We start from the raw sequence: 18,675 nt of genomic DNA on the forward strand, positions 1-18,675 counted from the left end.
CACTCTGGTCTTGAAATGGGAGTGTTTTTTGAAGAAACTACTTCTTTATCGTTGTATTTAGACCATCAAAATCGTGTACGTTTCGCAACGGCTTGTCACGTGCCGGGTTTTAGGGGGTCTGAAATAAAACCTTGAAAGCGCCATTCAACATAGCGACCTTGGATGACCTACTGAATAGTTCGGTTACCCAATACTCACACGAAACATCCCGGGGGTACTCCCTTACATGGGCTATATAGGTATGTGGGGCACCAAAGGGTATGGTTTTTGAGCCATTCTGGTTTGAAATAGAGTATGGTTTGTGCACTCTGGTATTGAATTGGGAGTGTTTTTAGAAGAAAGTACTTTATCATTACAATTAAGACTACCAACATCGAGAAGGGTGTACTTGTACCTATCGTAACGAACTTTAGGGGTCTGAGCTATAGGGCATCAAATTTTGGGTTGGATCTGAAATAGGGTGAGGGTTTCAAGAAGCTCACCGCACACCCCCACCAAATTTTTTTCTGGGAGTACCCCTCCCAGGGTCACATGTAAGGCAACATAAGAATAAAGACAACCTTGTGGCAGACTTCCTGGAAGACATTTTAATTGGATGATTGCAAAGGTTTGCAAAGCCGATTGCGAAATGACAGTCTGGTCACGTTTTCGCGGAAATAAGCTGATTAATTGACTGATTGAGTGAGTGACAGATTGATAGATAGATTGGTTGATTGATTAACTGGTTGCTTGGGAATCTAAACCTTTCTGTAGCATTACATGTATCTGAATGGCTCTTTAACTCATCATGCAGCTAACTATAACGGTAATAAAGCACCATAAGTGTGAGGTGGAAATTATAAAATAAATTTTTCCACAAAATTAAATACATGTTCAAAGAAGACTTGTTTTTCTCCCGGTCACTTTTTGGTTTACATTACATTCCAGTAATTCAAAAGGCTATATGAATAAGAGCAGAACCTACCCTTAATTGGGCCCAACTTGGATAAAATGGAAATGGTTGTATCAGTCAGAGTCAAAATGGCTCTACTGGTTGGGCAGTTTTGGTGGAAGCAAAATGGCTCTGCTTTGCGATGTCAAAACGGCTCCATTAATAGGAGCTTAGACGGCCCTCAATTGGAGCCAACTAGACATGAACGGAAATAGGTCCACCAGTTTGAGTCAAAACGGCTCTAGTGATAGGGGCTGATACGCACCAAGGGGCTGAATTATTGTACACCGTGGGCCAAATCAGTTTTTGGTGGGGCAGAAAGGGTTTTTATTGGGGTCGATATAGACCAAATCGACCAAATGGCCCCTCGAGGGGTCAAATCAGCCCCAGGGGCCATAGAGCTGAATCGGCACTTTGGGGCTGAAACAGATCTTTTGAATTTACGGTGTACTGGCATGATAATGTGGAATTATAATTGTAATCTAGTAAGGATGCTGATGGTGTAATGTATTGCAATGACTGTATCAACTTCCCTTTGGTTCTAATATTGTAACCAAAACCTCCAACTTGGAAAATTTAAGTTATTTAACATGATAAATAATTACACTGTTATTACTTGTTAATTTCCTCCCAAATCACATATTACACGCATGTAATACGTGCTTGAAATTAAATGAGACCGGGTACTCTGCTCGCACTTCAGTAAGTGGTACTTTTTTGTTCATCAGTTTTCTTCTGTCTGGGAATGCGAGTGCCATGCGGTCTTCCACTTTCTTCACGTCTGGTTCTCTCCGCATGTACCCATTCTGTAACCACTCCTTGTGTCTTTTCATGGACAGCTCATCTTCCCCTTCTGGAAATGGTGGCTCCCAGTTGATTCCACCCCTTCTCAACTTCAGTGCTACAGGTTGTACTTCAGACCCCTTAGTTTTTCTCCTCTTGTAAAGGATAACTTCAGGGTCGTCAGTAATGGATTTCCGTTCATTCCTGAACGTCTCATAAAGCTGGGCAAACCAGGAGTCCTGAAATTTGGGTTTTAAAGTTAATAATATGCTTTTGCATTTACCAGTAACAGGTAAGAGCTTTTCAACTGACTACTTAAGAGATGTGACCTACCTGATATTATTTTTGTTTATTCCGATGATAAAAATTGACATCCTTAACTAAGCTCTTTAGTGCAGAGTGCACTATTGGAATGGTTTGGGAGGCTGCTGTTCGCTAAGGCACTACTGCACTAAACCATAATTAAAAAATGCCATAAGTTGTAAACTTTAATGTTTGCTTAATTAATTAATTTCAATTAAGCAATTAGCCTTGCAGGAAGGGGGGCTAAGTGTGGTAGGTACTCGAGTGCACTAAGCAACATGTGTCATACTTACGCTGATTTCACGACAACATGACAATGCTACATATATGTTTTTTGGGCCTTGAAAGAAAATACAAACATGAAACATACACAATGCTGAGATAATGTCTCATCAAGTTTTTGTCCGCTCATATTTTGCAAGGGGAAAAGCAAGTTCACTACAAAGGTGGAGAACGGCATGGGTGAGGACCTATGTGACTACTGTATCAGAGCCGTAAATTGCACTCTGCACTATCTGAGATTCTCTCACTAGTTTTAATGAATATTACCTTCCTAACTATAGCTTGCTATACTGAACTTACATATCCAGTTCCAACAGATTTGTCCTTAAGGAATGGATACGTCTTTACAATGAGCTGCGACATTTCTAGCAGCTGATTTTTTGTTGGATACCTGAAACAACACCATTAAAATTTACAAAATTGGAGTAAAATTTAATTACCCATGGTTTATTTTGTCCAATAAAATTTACCCTTGACTGGCAATAAAACCATTTGCCTGTTTTACTTCAGTTGTGAACACTTTGGCATTATTTCTATGGTCTGTAAGCGAAAAGACCATTAGAAAATGTGGTCAGTTTGTTTACTGGACTAGTTGTTATTTGGTTTGGAAAATTATTGACTGGACCATTAAGCCTGATATCAAGCCTCACTCAAGCGAGTGTGGTACTTTTAATAAGCAGGTTCAGTGAAACCGCTTTTCTTCTCTCCCAAAGCTTCTTTATTATTGTCAAGACAAATTTAATTAGAGGGAAATAAAAAATTATACACAAAGGAAATGAAGAAATAATCTCCATTTAACTGCCCTGAGAATAAAGGCAAAAAAGGGGATAAAAGCCTTTAGCCATTGTTAAGAGATTTAGGCTGAAGGTACCATTCACTATATAAGTGGATTTAAAAACTTTCTACTTACAGGGTGAATCTTGAAAAGTGCTCATATATTCGGGAAATGAAGCTTTTCCTAATTTTCCTTGTACGTTTTGAGCCATCCTTTTCCTGCAAAAGTTTTGCCACCTCTGGTCTATGATTAGTGGGCAAATCAATTTTCGCAGGCCAAGGGAATTTTCCATTAAAAACAACAGTTTCAGTGCTCACTTGGGCTGTGCTGGCAGCTGGTCGCTTCCTTAAACAAGAGTAAGAGGGTATAAGTCACCTACCTGCTTTTGGCTTGTAAGTTTATTCATTAAAATTGACTTAAATACATGGTATTGACGTTTTATTATTATAGGTAATACAACAATGATAATATTATTAGCAGCAAAAACTTAAGAAAAAACTGTAACTATAAACTAAGACACTTACTGTGACATATACTCATAAACTGCACATTTCTAGCTACTATTAATGGTGCAGTTCAAATTAACTGTTGAAAAAGTGCTCCCTTTAAATGTGTTCCCTTACAAGTAGATTCATAATAAAATAAGGAGTGCACATGTGTGGTTGGTAACTGAGCCAAACTACTCTACAGGGAAACTTAAAATAATACTATGGAGCTCTGATGAAGTGCACCTACTTGAAACAGGCTTGAGACAATTTTTTGCTAGTTCTTTTAATGGACGACACTTGGTATACTTATAAATACTTGTTATCATTACCCCAAAGGAATACATGTGACTCATAACTGATTGAGCATGAGATCCTTCAATAACCTCAGGTGCAATATGACAATGTTCCCTATAGTACTTAGCCTTTTCTTCCTCTGTTAGGATTTTTTTCCTTGCTTCAGAAATTAAACAAGCCTTTCCAAAATCAAGAAGTATTGGTGAGAAAAAGCTCTTGGAACTGCATGTAATAACTACATTATCATTCTTTATGTCATTGTGAATTATTTGTTTATTGTGTAGGTAATTAAGGCAGTCACTCAGCTGTGTTAAAATATGGAACCAGTTTTCTAAACCTCTGATTGACACCTCTGCTTCTTGTTTCATTGCACTTTTCAATGTCACTGGTTTAAAACTGGTGTCACCATAAAACTGTGTGACGATGAAAAATGGTTTGCTATTATTGTTCATCCCATATATTAATGGAAGATTAATATGGCAACACTGCTGTAAATATGATGCCTCTTTTTCAACCAGTTTGCTGCAACCGAGGTTTCAAAATACTTAACAGCTACTGGAGACGATCTAAATTGTTTCAGGAAGACAGTACCAAACCTTCCATTACCAAGTTCAACAGGAGTACCTTCAACATCTTCCAGCAAAGAAGGATCTATTTTCAAAATTTCTCTACACTTATCAGCAATTTGCTCCTTGGAAATGCTTTGATGACAGCCCCGAAAAGTCAACTGAGAATTTTTAATCTTATCTTTCTCCTTTTCAGATGCTCTCCACATCTCAAAATATTTTTCTTTTATAGTTGCTTCTATATTAAACTTTTTGGTGAGGGATTCATTCTCCTCTTGGAGGTCTTCAATAACTGCAGTTAGTCCTTGTTTCAAGAGCCTTTTTTCTTCCCTTTTTCGTTTGTTCCGTGCTAAACGCTGTCTCCTTCTACTTTCCAGTGAATGTCTAGACGATTTCTTCTTTCTGAAATTCATGAAGTATAAATTTATACATGTCCCCTTTGATGAGCGGCATACTTGATGTATTCACTCAAAAGGGGTGTCAGGAAAAGGCGGCATAATAAGATATAACCACCTAACATGACAACAGCATCTGCATCAAGATAAATTTATACACCTTGTATTATGGCCTTACAGCCCTCACTGACAAGCGTTGAGTTACACTCGAGTGAGTTGTTGGTTAAAAGCGGCTAATAATGCCACCCTAATCAACAGCTGTTGTACAGCACTGTAAAAGCATAAGATCAAGGTTCCAGCTGAGTCAGAAAGATTTTTCTCTAAGTTAGCTTAAAATGGCTTTCCAGAGTTTAGTTTAAAAGAGGCGGTTCATTAACTTTGGCATTAAATGCCAGTCAATGTGAAGTGTTTTTTTTTATGATTGTATACGCAACATCTTTTTTACATCAATGAAGATAAAATTGAAATTAGCGAACAAACGGAACAAAGCGATCTTAAAGGCAAAAACTAAAAGATGAATTTTTGTAACTCGTCGTTACCTTGATTTTTTTAAATTGCCAGTGGAAGTTATCAACAATATTTTATTCCTTATATCTTCCAATTCTCATGTATGGCTCTGAGGTTTGGAGCATTTGTGACAAAGATGATTATAACTCGTGGGAGAAAGACATAATTGAAAAACACATCTATATTTCTGTAAACAAGTTCTAGGTGTTAATAGAGAAATTCAAATGCAGCCTGTAGAAATGAACTTGGGTGGTTACCTCTAAAAGAAATAACCGACATAAATGAATATCAACCAGAAGTCAGCATTGCAAAACAATGTATACAAATATCAAAGGACCTGGGAATTTTTCTAAGTTCCCCCACCCCTCTGGAAATTCCGATTGAGCTTCATACATTTCTTTCAATTTTTTGGTCTTGCAGAACCCCCCATCCCCCAGGAAATTCAAATCCCTTCTGTGGGAGGGGTATGGATATTTTCTGGAACTGAACATTATGCTAAAAGCAACCAACCTCTTAAAAAAATGAAATCTAAATATACATGTATTGAACTTATCTGAAAATAACTCCCTGTCATTTTTTAAATTTTCGAAAATTTAAGGTGGCTCTGAACCCTACCTACAAGAATTTTTTTAAACTTTGCCAAAAGTTGCATCTTGTTATGCTTATCAAAAGTTGATAATATAAGAAAATTTCACCGTGCTGTTTTTCAATTACAAGCCCCTAAAGGTGTGATTAGGGGTGTTTTTAGCAGGTCATGCTGTTGCTATGGTAGCCTATTGCATCACGAAAATGATGCCAACGTGTTCACCAATGATTGGGCAGTTTTTTGATACCATGATTGTAGCATCAAGTGATAAAGAGGGCTTATAACGACCCATCAAAATCTAAGTGTTGGAAACTGTTTTGAGCCACCTTAATCAAAAATTGTTGTATTTTAATTACATTTTTTTATTTTGTTTATTTATTTATTTTTCTTTTCTTTTTTTTTTTTTTACTTGTATTATATTTTAGGTAATACCATGTACTCATATGGGAATTATACTGAAATAAATTGTTGTTTTTGGATCAAAAAAAGTGAAGTTCACTCACACGAACGTAATAAATTTTCTCTAGAGTTACATGTATATACCTCTGATTTTGCAAAGCCTGGGGTTCCTTTGTTTGCTCTTCAACATTGGCGGGGTCTTCAGGCGAAATTGCAGTGGGCGTGCGCGTATGCCCGGAGTCATTTGAGCTTTTTTCTTTTGTCAACAGCTTTAGAAATTTCATCCTGTGCCCCATGACTGGTATGAGTTCTTCGCAAGCCCTTTCAGTAAGGCACATGAGTGCTTCCCCGTCTATCATGTTTTCTGCGAATACAGTAAAGCTTAGAGTAAGTTTCCTACTCTGGGGTTAACGAGATTACTAAAATCAGCAGTTTTCCCGCCGCTTGATACCACGTTTATGCAAATCAACTTAAGCATAATGGAACTCGTTTCTGGTTCTTCTGCTGCTAAGAACTTAACAAAAGAATCGTGCTTCATGAACTGAAGCTTGAACGATGACAGAGTTGCGTCGTACTCCTTATAAAACGATTATAACACTTAACAGAATAATATTGGCATCGGGGCAGCAAAGGTCACTTAGGCTACACAAAACACTAATCGACAAACAATGCACTGTTACGCTCAAGCTGTTCTGTGTTCACTTACCATGAAATGCAGATGCATATTCACCAAAGCCGTTGTCATTCAGCCATGACCTTAGCTCATCAACTGATTTGTGTTCCATAGCTCCTTGCTAGTTGAAAGCGATAAAAGAGGATACAAACGGATGGCAGATCGTGACCTTCGCAGCTTGAAAGTTAGGCGCAAAAAGAGACCGAACTGGTTACTGTTCAACGATTTAGCAGTATCATTTATCGTTTAGCGCGCTTTTCTGCGCGATCCATTCGCCTTAATCACAGTCCGCCATGTTGGATGCGACGTCACCATTTTTCGCATGAAAGCGAGGCCACGCGTGTTGAAACATCATGGCTGAGTCAGCGAGTACCTTGATTTCTTCAGAGTTTTGGTACTGCAATCTGGTGGACATACCGACAACAATATTTACCTGTGACAGTGACAGTGTATATTGGCTCGGGGAAGTCTACAACAACAGGAGAGGATGACAGTTCCGGTTGGACCTCCATAGAACTTTCCTCACCAGAAGCTTGGCCGAAAGTTGATGCTATGGATTAAAATAAAAAACATAAAAATACTTCTGATTATTTTACGATTTTAACCAAGGAATGTTTAAAGAGATACCGACAACAATATTTACCTGTCACAGTGACAGGGGACGATGGCACGCTTACATCAAACAATCGCACTCGTGCACGCGGTGGTTCTCGCTTTGTCTGAGATTTTCTTTTCCTGGGTGATCTTGACCAGCAAAAAATACTCGGAACTGCATGCTTCTCCAGAACACGCTTCCCTGTTAAAGTTGTCTGAAAATCCGCTTCCTTAAAGTGTACAGAACATACTCTTGTGCTGTTTGTTATCTGTAGATGGACCAGATCATAATAATTAATGTAAATACATGTGCGCGACAATGACATCGATAACCTAACCAACTTACCTGGACACTTTTGCCCACGTCTCGCCGTATTTTGACAACGCACTGCTTTCGAATGGCTTCATCACTGGGAAATTGGTGAAAGGTATGATCTGGAATATTTTTAGCCCGATTATTTTTACATTGCGGGACGCAACAGTGATCTCCGTTGGGCATGATTGCAGATGATCGCCTTGTCTCCTCGATCGCCGGAAGTTGACTTTACACGCGTGGCCTCGCATTGGTGTCAAAAGTACATGACGTCAATCCAAGATGGCTGCTGTGCGATAAAGGCGAATTGGCTTGAAAAACCATGTGATGTTTGTTTTAATCGTCATGTGAGTGATATGCTTCGTGACGAAACCATGACGTTGCTTCGATTTCGCGCTAAAATTTACAGAATGCGCGAATGAATGCACGGGTTCGCGTCTTGTCGGCAGTGAACTTCACGGGATGCTTATGTGAAGGCGACTTTGATGTATTCGTGTACGTTTTGCTCTGGTTTTCTAGGGCATTCTTTTAAGAAGCTTCTTAGCCACATCAAATTTATACATAGTCACGAACCTAATTTCGCCATAACATGCGGTGATTGTGGGTAATCATTTCGCAAATTCGCTTCCTTTAAGACCCACATCAGAAGAGAGCGGGCAAAGAAAGCACTAGCCGAACATCCTGAAGACGCTGACACCGAAGTTGACGATTATGAAATTGACGATGACGGTGAGCAAGACTCTGATGAAGAGCAAGGAGCCGAGAACTACATCGGTGACGTCACGAAGTTTTTAACCTCGTTTATTTTAAAAACTAAAGAAGAAAACCAACTCAGCCAACAAACTATTGATGCAATTCTTGCAAACACGGAGGATGTTGTTGAAAGCAGCGTACAGTGCCTCAAGGATAAAATAAGGAAGTGTTTGGCGAACAATAACACAGAAATTGAGGCCGTGGATGGTTTAGGTGATATACTCGAAGAACCATGCGTCTTTTCAAGGGCCAAGGAACCACTGTCAAATGAATATCTTCAGGTCAAGTACTTTCTGGAAAACTTCGATTTAGTGGTAAGTTCATCATTTAGTAAGTTATTTAAACTCACTTTCAAGCTATCCAGTCCGTTGAATGTCTCTATCCAATCCATAGCATCATTGATTTTATATTGTTTCTTTCACAACTGCTCTGATCAATAATTATGGAGGGAAAAATAATTCTAACTCTGCTCAAGTTTTCAGATTGTACATGTAAGCGAGAGTGTAATTATGTCCTACGTATGCAATCAGTTTGCCTGGGATGATCCCAGGCAAACTGATTACATAACTTAGGATCCAGTTGAGTCACTTGAGTGTCTGTTAAAATATCTCTTCATCAACATGTTGACTGACACTTCATGACATTGGCTGATATATACGATAGCTAGTTGTCTGTTATGTAACGACCAACAAGCTGGCGGCCAGAAGTGGTAACCATCATCATGTTCACCAACATACTTACTTCTTAATTCTCTTTATCCCCTGTGGGACATAAGTCAACATCAAAAGAGGTAGACATAGAGCTAGACTTATTCGCCAAGAGTCTGTTGTGTCGACTCATAACATTTATAATCCTCCAAACACAAAAAGAATTATGTATGTGTGTAGAGTTAATTAATGGGTTAGAAGTATATTTTATGTAATGAGGTTGTGATGGACCTGTTCTCTTGTGGTAGGCATTTTACCTCTTTTCTGTCCTCGCGTCTCACTTTAGACTAATACATGTATATTCTTTGTTTAAAAAACTATACTGTCTAGGAGCCACAGGAGATAGTCTTGAGTCAGCACACTGAATACCGTACTATCAGAGGTCGACAAAAATTAAGGATTGTCAAGGAAACATTTCAATATATTCCAATATTGAAAACCCTCCAAGGTTTACTTAATCAGCCAGATATACTTGCAGAGGTAATAAGTCAATAATTGACCAATGAATATTAATATTAACTAGTAGTGATCAAAGGTTAGAGCAGTAGGTTGAGGCCCATACTTTGCACGTTTGGTCTACTTTGGTGGCGTTCAAATGGCTCAATAGAAAATAAGTTTGCTTGAATGACAGATAATGGTCTGCACCTGAAGTTGAACTAGCCATGTAAATAGATAGCCTGCGGTAAAAGTGTTTTTAATTAATTAAGTATTAACTTACTCTCTTTTTTTAACCAGCGACCTGGCAAGACAGCGCGTTGCAAAGTGGTTTCTATTTGTTTTACATTGCTCAAATTGAAAGTTTGTTTTCTGACAACCACTTATGGCCACAACAAATTGGCCAAGCTACAAATTGGAAAATTTATTTTCTGACCACAGGCTAAGGTCATCATAGCCATTAGCCGAGCTACGTGGAAGATTTTTTTTTTCTTACCACAACTCACACCAAGCTACAAAACATTCACTCCTGATGACGCAAGCTTTAGTTACTTGTTGTCAAAGGCGAGCCACGGCTCGACTTTCAAGAAAGAACCTTGGGTCCAGCTGGCTCCTGAGTTTTCAGATTTAGTTGCCAGCAAGAGTATTTCAGTTTCAACGCGTTTATGATGATAATTTTGTTTTTTATATTTCTTACCCTTTAGGTAAGAAAACCCCACAATAGTACAGATGGTCTTCTGAGAGATTTTTGTGATGGTGAAGATTTTAAAAGACATTTGCTGTGTGGGCAAGACCCACAGGCTCTTATTCTGCACTGCTACTATGATGACTTTCAAGTTACTAATCCTCTCGGATCCAAGACAAAGAAGCATAAAATAGGTACTTAAATGATAAATAAATTTCTAAACTGTAATAACAGTCTTCATGAAGGACACAATTTTTGTCTTCAATGACTTGTTATTTCTAAAGATAACCGTGCATGAAAGTCATTGAAGTTACAGTGCAGCTCATATATAAGCGAACTACGCATACACGAATCATGCGTATTTTGCGTATACGCGCATGTCAATACGCGCACATATGCGCGTATATACGCGCGTATATGTCTCTTTGTTATGCATTCCCATAAGTTTCTTTATGTGAAGCATTGTTAGTCAAACAAAGGACATTATATTTCTTGGGAATGAAAATGGCTTCAAAGCGAAATTTGCATATTGTTAAAACGTCATGCCGATCAATAAAAGCTATCAAAAATACCATATATGTTATAAATAAAAAACATACCTAAGAGAGTATCTACATATAAATTTTTGCTGTTTTTTTTTTATGTTTTATCCACTATCAGTTATACTATTGTTGATTTTATAGGGGCATTCTACTTCAACCTTGGAAATCTTCGTCCACAGTTCCGCTCAGCAATAAACATGATACAGCTGGTGGCACTTTGTCCAGTTCCTTACATAAACACTTATGGAATGAACAAAATACTTCAACCATTTATGCAGGATATAAGTCTTCTTGAGTCTGTGAGTAGCATTTCAAAATTCCAAAAGTAGTCTTTTAGGCAAGACTCAGTAGTTTTAAAGTACGTATTACTTGAGCGCAGCGAGGTTTGTACATAAAAGACTGTGGAACAATATTCTCTGGTATTTTCCTGAGCGAACTTTAGTAATAAGAGATTCGCTGAATGTCTAAAATGATAACCAGAAATGATTTTATTAAATAAAAGCAAAACGCAGAATTGAAAATGAAAAGGTTTCAGTTTCTGTTGGGTATTTCAGTTGGACAAGAATTCCTTAATGCTTTTTTGCAAACCTGTTGTAATTACAAGAGGTTTTTCATGAGAGTCAAGTTTTGTCTTACTTTTGCAAGCCATCACAGTGGTTTAACCAGATTCAATCAGGGCAATACCTAATGTGATACTTAAAAATATTTTTTGAAAAAGGAGCAATCTGAGTTGAGTATAATTTGATGGTTATAGCTTGAGGGTAGCCTGGCCATTAGCAGTTGATTTGTAGTCACTGTGGAAGTTTTAGCTTTTCACTGCCTGTTAAATGAAATCATTTATTTAAAATATATGTTTAAGTAACTATGATTTAATATGTCATGATTCATATCATCTGTTCTGCAGGAAATTGGTGTAAAGATCAAAATAGATGAGCAAGATAACATCTTTAGGGGAAGCATTGGACCCTTTGTTTCAGACAACCTTGGGGCACATTGTATTGGTGGATTTATAGAAGGTTTAATACCTTTAGAGTTTGCAGAGTCTATGGGTACAAACAATGATATTCAAACAAAGGTACCTACTACATTATGACATTATACTTGCCATCAATTCCAGGATAATTTGTAGTAAATGCTTCTTTCAAAATGATGTCCATTTCTGTCATTTCACTATCAAACCCATGCAAAGGGTATTTTTGTTGTTTTGCAAATTATGAATAATTAATAACGTATGATAAGGTGAAATTGTAGGATAAGTTTAAACTGAATTGTATAATATATACTTACACCTAATTATACACTTATGTTCAATACAGTTCACTGAGAACCAGTATCAACTGCAAACAAGAGCAGGCCACAAGAGACACTGCCAGCTGGTAGAAAATGATAAAACTTTATCTACAAATTATGGAGTAAAAAAGTTGTCCCTTCTTTATCGGTCCCGTTTTTTCCATGTGGTAGACTTGACCTTGATGTCATGCACGACCAACTTGAAGGGGTGCTGCCCCTTGAGATTAAGTTGTTGCTGCAAAAGTTTATTTCAGTGGAAAAGTACTTCACACTTGACATCCTCAACAGAAGAATGGCTGCTTTCAGTTATCCTATAGTTGATGCATGCAATAAGCCAAGTGCTATAACGCAGCAGGCCTTATCTTCTGATTCTCCCAGTTTAAGTCAGTCAGGTATGTTTAAGGCTACCTTGCCAATTTTGTTGCACTTGTTTTCTTTTAAGGTTTCTCTTCTGAATCAGACTGACAAAGAAACAAAAAAATAGCTTTTAGAATTTATTTGATCAATTATTATTTTTACGATAACTGCAGAAATTCTCGCATGCTCATTGGCTATTTTTTATTGTCAATAAGCGGACAGACACATGAATTTATAATTTGTGCGATGTTTCAATGGGGGAGAGCGGACAATTTGACAATTTTTTATTGTAAAAAACAAATTGATGTCAGTTTTTAATGCGTCTGACCTGTTATTGACAAGGAATTTCGTCATAACATTGTCAAAGTAGTCTGCGGATCCACTTTGCTATCGCCTCGTGGATCCACAGCTACTTTGACTATGTTATGATGAAATTCATGATCAATAGCAGGACAGACGCATGGAAAACTGACATCAATTTGTTAAACAAATGTGTAGTTCCATAAATTATCCATACCTCCCCCATGGAAGGGATTTTTCTTAAGACCCCCACCCCTCTGGAATAATCCCAATTGAGCATCATACATTTTCTAAAATTTTTGGCCTTCAAGAACCACCCACCCATCCCTAGGAATATCAAATCCCGACTGTGTGGTGAGGGAGGATTTTGGATATTTTCTGGAAAGAGGCAGTACATGTGAAAGGTCTTACATGTGTACATACAATGTCTGTGTGATTTTGTCTGTGGCATTAATTTTCATAGTGAGTGTTTGAACAAACTTTGATTGTTAATTGAGGGAATCTCACTGTGCAAACCCATGAGAAAATAATTTAGTAAGTATCCCTCTTGTGCTTGTTTTAATTAGCCTCGCAGATGTGGTGCTTGGCACGAATGCTTCCTCTCCTTACTGGGGACCTTATTCCTGCTGATGATAAACACTGGGAAAACTTTCTCAGGTTACTTAAAGTGGAAGAGATTGTTTTTGCTCCAAGAACAAGTGTTAGTTAGCAGCATATCTTGCAGTTCTTACTGAAGATTACCTCGCTGAATTCAGTGAACTTCATGAAAGAAGAATGATCCCAAAGCAGCACTATATGGTCCACTATCCAAGGCAAATTGGGAGGTAAGAATATACAGATTAACAATTGATGCAGAAAAAAACAAGTGAAATATTTTGTAACTAATTAGCAATAAATTAAGATAGTTCAAATTAGGATTATTAGGTCGATTGTTGAAATATACAGTTACGTCATACAGTGTAGGAATAAAAGTAGCTTTTGGTTTAAAATTCAGCTGGTCTCAATGAGAGTAATATTGATAAAAATAACATGTATTTCATAAAAGGTTATGTTAAGGTTACTGGTAAGTTAGAAAGTTGCATTGTCCTTAGGAATGGAAACATAGTTTCGTGATATATGTCTACACAAAATAATTATCATAACGAATTAATACCAATTACAACACAAATAAGTGGCTGCTTGAACAATATTTTAATTTGCAGAAGAGGACCATTAGTGAGGAATTGGGCCATGCGATTTGAGGCAAAGCACAATTACTTTGAAAGGCTAGTGGAGAGAATAAATAACTTTAAAAATATTAGTTAATCTCTGGCAAGGCGCCATCAAGCACTCCAGGCATATTTGCTCCAGTCTTCTACGGGAAATTTCTTACGAATGTCACTGGAAGTTGGACCAGGTACTGCAAAACTTAAAAAGCAACTCTTTATTTTCATCGATGCATTTGAACCTACATGTAAATTCTTTGGGAAAATATATCATTTTACGATAACATCTTCCAGGTACCTATTGAGCGACATTACATTGAATACTCACATGTCCCTACTTCATATCCATAGCCCACATTTGATCTATAACATTTCTAACATGTCTGAAACTTTCTTGTTGAAAAATAGAAATATTTTAATATTATTTTGCCCATTTATTCCCACAAGAGACTTGATTATTAACCATATTTGAATTATGATGATTTATATTGAACATGGACTTTAATACAGGGAGAAAAACAACTGTTCTTGAAGGTGGCTTTTTGGAGCCTTTGGAAGAGATGTATCAAGAAATATCTGGCGATGGCACACTAACAAGGTATGAGCAACAATTCTAGTTCCATAGTAATAGATGTCCAACAGTAGCAATTAAATAATGAAAGAATGAAAGATGCAAATGCAGCCATAACACTACTGGAAAAATGACCTGAAAAAATTGCCAATCCTGTTCAGAGCCTGAAAATTTTTTCAGGTCAGTTTTCCAGTAGTGTTATAGCTACATTCGCATCTTTCATTGTTTCAACAATTCTAATTGTTCATACAGTAATTTGCTTGTTCAACAAATATGAACATGTATGCATGACTGTGAAGAGTATAACTCAGGTTCATACATGTATTGTAGTAATACTCTTACTTCTGCATTATGAAAATAAGCTTATCAATATTTTATTTAGTGAGCTCAGAACTGCATGGCATGATAAGGCTACAAACTCCTTGCGCAGCATTACTAATTAAAGAAACATGAGCAACAATGTGTCTACTACAGTGTGACCTCGTTTGCCACTGCCTTAAGACATTTTGAAGTGGAGTCATTTCAAATTACATCAGCAGTTATGATGCGTATAAAACAAAGGGAGTTTATTTTTTGTTAGTACCATCAACATATTTTGTCAAAATGGCAATAATTAAACTTAATATGGCGACTAAATTGATAACTGTGAAGGGTAAAGTTACCTTGTATCTAGTTGCTCAGAAATTGCCATGAAGGGGGAGGTGCGGGAAGGGGACTTAAGGAAGCCTAAAGAGGAGGGGCCTTTATGTAGCTTTTTATACAGTTTTTAGTTGAGAGTTGAGAGGTCATTTATGTTATTATTTCATTTATGTGGCCTGCCCCTGGTGCATATATTAAGTATGTTTGTTAATAATTTACACTATTTGTATTTCTTTTATTTTTGGCAGAACCACGTGGGTCAAAGTATATGATGCTAAATATTGCAGGGGCTTTGTTATTATTGTTCGCATTTGGTGTGGCATTCCAATTTTTGGAGAAGTAAAGGAAGTTATAATTTTAGATGGACATAAAGTAATTTTGCAATATAGAACTTTAAGAGTCCTTGAATACGTCACTCATTTGAATGCCGTCAAAGTTGTGTCAAGAAATGAGGTGTCGTGTGTGAAGCAAGCAGAGCTTGTTGATTTTCATCCTCTTGGGAAGTGCAAGGGTTTTGGACGCTATACCAGTAATGACTTTATTGCCCTAAAATATAAAGTCGACTGCTGCAATTAGTGACAGAAGTAGAAAATAACACTTACAAGTTTTCTTTTTCAAATGTTTCAAAGGATGATCTTCTCTGCTAACCATTAGGTCAACATTTCAAGTGTCACTCTCTATTAGAATGCCTCCTTTATTGTGCTAAATTAAAGTGATTGTTTCAAGAAAACTTGTTAGTACTGTATTAAACAACAAAATCTTGATGTGATGTTGCACTGGTAATTTATAATTGACACTAAGAAATGTTTTTAATAGCCCTTGAAGGCCTGCTGTCCTTTGCAGGGTTACACGCCCATCCCCAAAATGCCCAGCAGTAAATTCATTGATATCGATTTATACATCCGGGGAAAGAAAGGCAGTGTGAGAGTAAAATGTCTTGCCCAAGAACACTACGCAGTGCCCCAACGAGGGCTCGATTACAGACTGCTTGATCAGGATTTTATTGCAATAGCCATTAGGCCACACTGCACCCCCACGCTTTGTCACTTAGAATATTGTTAGTTTGAGCCCTTTTAATAGCTTTGATTACACTATACAGCTATAGGAACTGAATAAACCATGTCCACTTCTTACTCTCTGAAAGTGCATTTCTTATACACACGGGATAACCGAGGTTTTAATACATCTGCTTATACCAGTCCTGACATTGGTATAGATACAAAAATTATCACTGTGAGCGTGCAATAACTAAGATTGTGTCTGTTGGTCCTCATCAACAAAGCAATTACACCGTCTTAATAGTGGAAAGTGTCAGCCACTTCCTCAGCCTAACTCCAGAAGAAGGAGCACTGGTTCAGGCAAGAAGACAGCTTACTCCACTCTACCGTTTTGACTAAACTTAATTGTTGCTATCCATTACCCATGCGTGAGTGGTGTGCACTTAACCTTTGAGTAAAAATACTCTTCATAATTTTTACTCAAAATGAAGAGTGTTTTCTACTCACTATTTTGTGCATTAAATAGTACTCAAATCGTGAGTAACTTATCTCATTATTTCGAGTAAAATAACCCTTTTACTCAGAAAAATGAGTGTGTTTCACTCAATCCAAAAAAGGCTTTTTTTGTTGTGTGATGGCAATGTCAGCCAGGTCATCTTCTTCACAATTGTTTATCTCCCTTATCTCCTTCACAGCTGCACTCATGCTCTCCTTAGCTTCCAAAATAGCCGCAGCCTTGATATGTTTTGAATGCTTCTCGTAACTTCTTTTGGCCATGGGCCCAGGGATGTTCAAAGTACTGCATATCTTTGACAATGCTACATAACCTCGTCAAATTAACTTGGAAACAAAAACAGCATTCCTATTTACTGGGAAAAACCGTCCAGTCTTGCAATCAGTACTAAGGGAGGTTTCTTCGCCACATTCAACGTATTTGAAGGTCATCTGGGATGCCAATCCCATTCTTCCATCCTCGTGAAGAAGCAGAGAGCCTTCTTTGCAGCTTTTGCAAACCGCAGCTTGCTCAATCGCCGAAACAAGGCTTTCGATATCAAAAATTCGCCGTCCTGAACGATCTTCTTCAAGATCATAAATTTCTTCCGATTCATCTTCCTTGAGATCAGACAGCCGTCGCTTTCCTCTAACAATAGGCACCTTAAGATACCAGGACGGGACGAGCTAGGACGGCTACCGGAAGTAAATTTACTCAACCGGGCATGCGCACGAGAACTTTCGACTAATCTCTCTGCAGTCCTCGTCTCGCCGAGGACGTCATTTCACCCGACTAGCCGTCGTATCGAAAACATGAGTATTTTGCTCTTGTTTTGCCCCGCTAAATGTTCCAATCGACTTTATTTTCAGTTATATTGATAGGAATTTTTATAAGGTTCGCATTTTTCGTGTTTGTAGTGTATAATTCTACGCTGACATACGAAAATGTGAATAAAAATATTCCTCGTCTGTTCGTTTGTGTTTCAGTCACTGTTCAGTCGCTCTCACGAGTGTGCAAGCTCAGTACAAACTGTATGCGTTGAGGATACATCAGTGTAAGTACAGTCGATAAAATGTTGTAAGAATGAATGCCATGGAGCATCTATCGAGCAAATAGAAGATACATTTTCAAACTGATGTTTAGTTGTTTTTTATACTACCCGGAACTTGATGCAACGTTTGTTTTATTTTCATAATGCTTGTTACAATTACAGATGGAAATTTAAATGTTCACCAAAAGTCAGGATTCTTCGGCGACAGAATTCTCAAACGCTCCGGTGGTAAAAAGCCATCTGAAGCAGGTCGATCAGTTTGTTCGTTTAATTTTTTCATACGGAAATTCGGTTTTCTCTATTAAAATATTGACAGATGTGTGCTTCGCTTATAAAGAAAAATAAATTCAGCATCGCTGTTCACTATCGTTTAAGCTTAATAGGATAACATTTCTACCATCTTTTTTATAGTCTAAAGGAAGTTTGAACTATTGACGTCGCCGTCCTTTGCGAAAATACACATCTTAAGCATTTTGTTTTTGGCGAAACGACGGGATCCGCGACAGTTTCCCGCGTCCACTGCCGTTCCCGTCCTGGCCTTCCCGTCTTCGTATCTTAAGGTCCCTAATTTTTGTGACGTGGGAATTTTGAGCTAATCACAGTTTAGCTCAAGTAGCCCCAGAACTACTGCGTGAGGTATTCGCTGCGAGGAGCACTCGAGTTTCATTCTATCATGGAATCTGATTGGCCAAGAAGAAACAAAAGTCATTACGTCACAGAAGTTGTCGAGGAAAAGGTTGTTATTCATCGTGGTAGATGC

At 37.8% G+C, this 18,675-nt stretch overlaps 3 protein-coding genes and 1 pseudogene across 5 annotated transcripts; 2 read left to right on the plus strand and 2 right to left on the minus strand.

The window, feature by feature from the left end:
- Window positions 1-1,435: 1,435 nt before the first annotated feature.
- LOC110069241 (sterile alpha motif domain-containing protein 3-like) lies at window positions 1,436-7,154 on the minus strand. Of its 2 annotated transcripts, XM_089279666.1 has the most exons (5): window positions 7,016-7,154; window positions 6,454-6,673; window positions 3,210-3,419; window positions 2,600-2,690; window positions 1,436-1,953 (listed from the first exon to the last, which is right to left on the minus strand). In XM_089279666.1, the coding sequence occupies exons 1-5, from the start codon at window positions 7,092-7,094 to the stop codon at window positions 1,567-1,569; spliced, it is 987 nt and encodes a 328-aa protein (XP_089135792.1). In that variant the 5' UTR covers window positions 7,095-7,154; the 3' UTR covers window positions 1,436-1,566. The 2 variants fall into 2 exon arrangements, with proteins under 2 accessions (XP_089135792.1, XP_089135793.1); XM_089279667.1 differs by lacking the exons at window positions 1,436-1,953; window positions 2,600-2,690; window positions 3,210-3,419 and adding an exon at window positions 4,317-4,824.
- Window positions 7,155-7,365: 211 nt separating this feature from the next.
- Window positions 7,366-8,075, minus strand: LOC149097149 (THAP domain-containing protein 1-like). Its single transcript, XM_089279668.1, has 3 exons — window positions 7,923-8,075; window positions 7,626-7,845; window positions 7,366-7,532 (listed from the first exon to the last, which is right to left on the minus strand). The coding sequence occupies exons 1-3, from the start codon at window positions 8,073-8,075 to the stop codon at window positions 7,366-7,368; spliced, it is 540 nt and encodes a 179-aa protein (XP_089135794.1).
- Window positions 8,076-8,192: 117 nt separating this feature from the next.
- Window positions 8,193-12,618, plus strand: LOC149097150 (uncharacterized; annotated as a pseudogene). Its single transcript, XR_016204245.1, has 6 exons — window positions 8,193-8,956; window positions 9,680-9,829; window positions 10,489-10,663; window positions 11,153-11,310; window positions 11,916-12,086; window positions 12,328-12,618. The product of XR_016204245.1 is annotated as an uncharacterized LOC149097150 (transcript).
- A 1,044-nt stretch (window positions 12,619-13,662) lies between these two features.
- On the plus strand, window positions 13,663-16,137 carry LOC110054879 (uncharacterized). The gene is made up of 4 exons (XM_089279669.1): window positions 13,663-13,782; window positions 14,161-14,354; window positions 14,674-14,761; window positions 15,622-16,137. Exons 2-4 carry the CDS (start codon window positions 14,333-14,335, stop codon window positions 15,947-15,949), a joined length of 438 nt encoding a protein of 145 aa, XP_089135795.1. The 5' UTR covers window positions 13,663-13,782; window positions 14,161-14,332; the 3' UTR covers window positions 15,950-16,137.
- Window positions 16,138-18,675: the final 2,538 nt, after the last annotated feature.

This window comes from Orbicella faveolata, unplaced genomic scaffold, assembly GCF_042242905.1.
Source record: "Orbicella faveolata isolate gen_17 unplaced genomic scaffold, um_ofav_v1 contig_47, whole genome shotgun sequence".
Lineage (NCBI taxonomy): Eukaryota > Metazoa > Cnidaria > Anthozoa > Scleractinia > Merulinidae > Orbicella > Orbicella faveolata.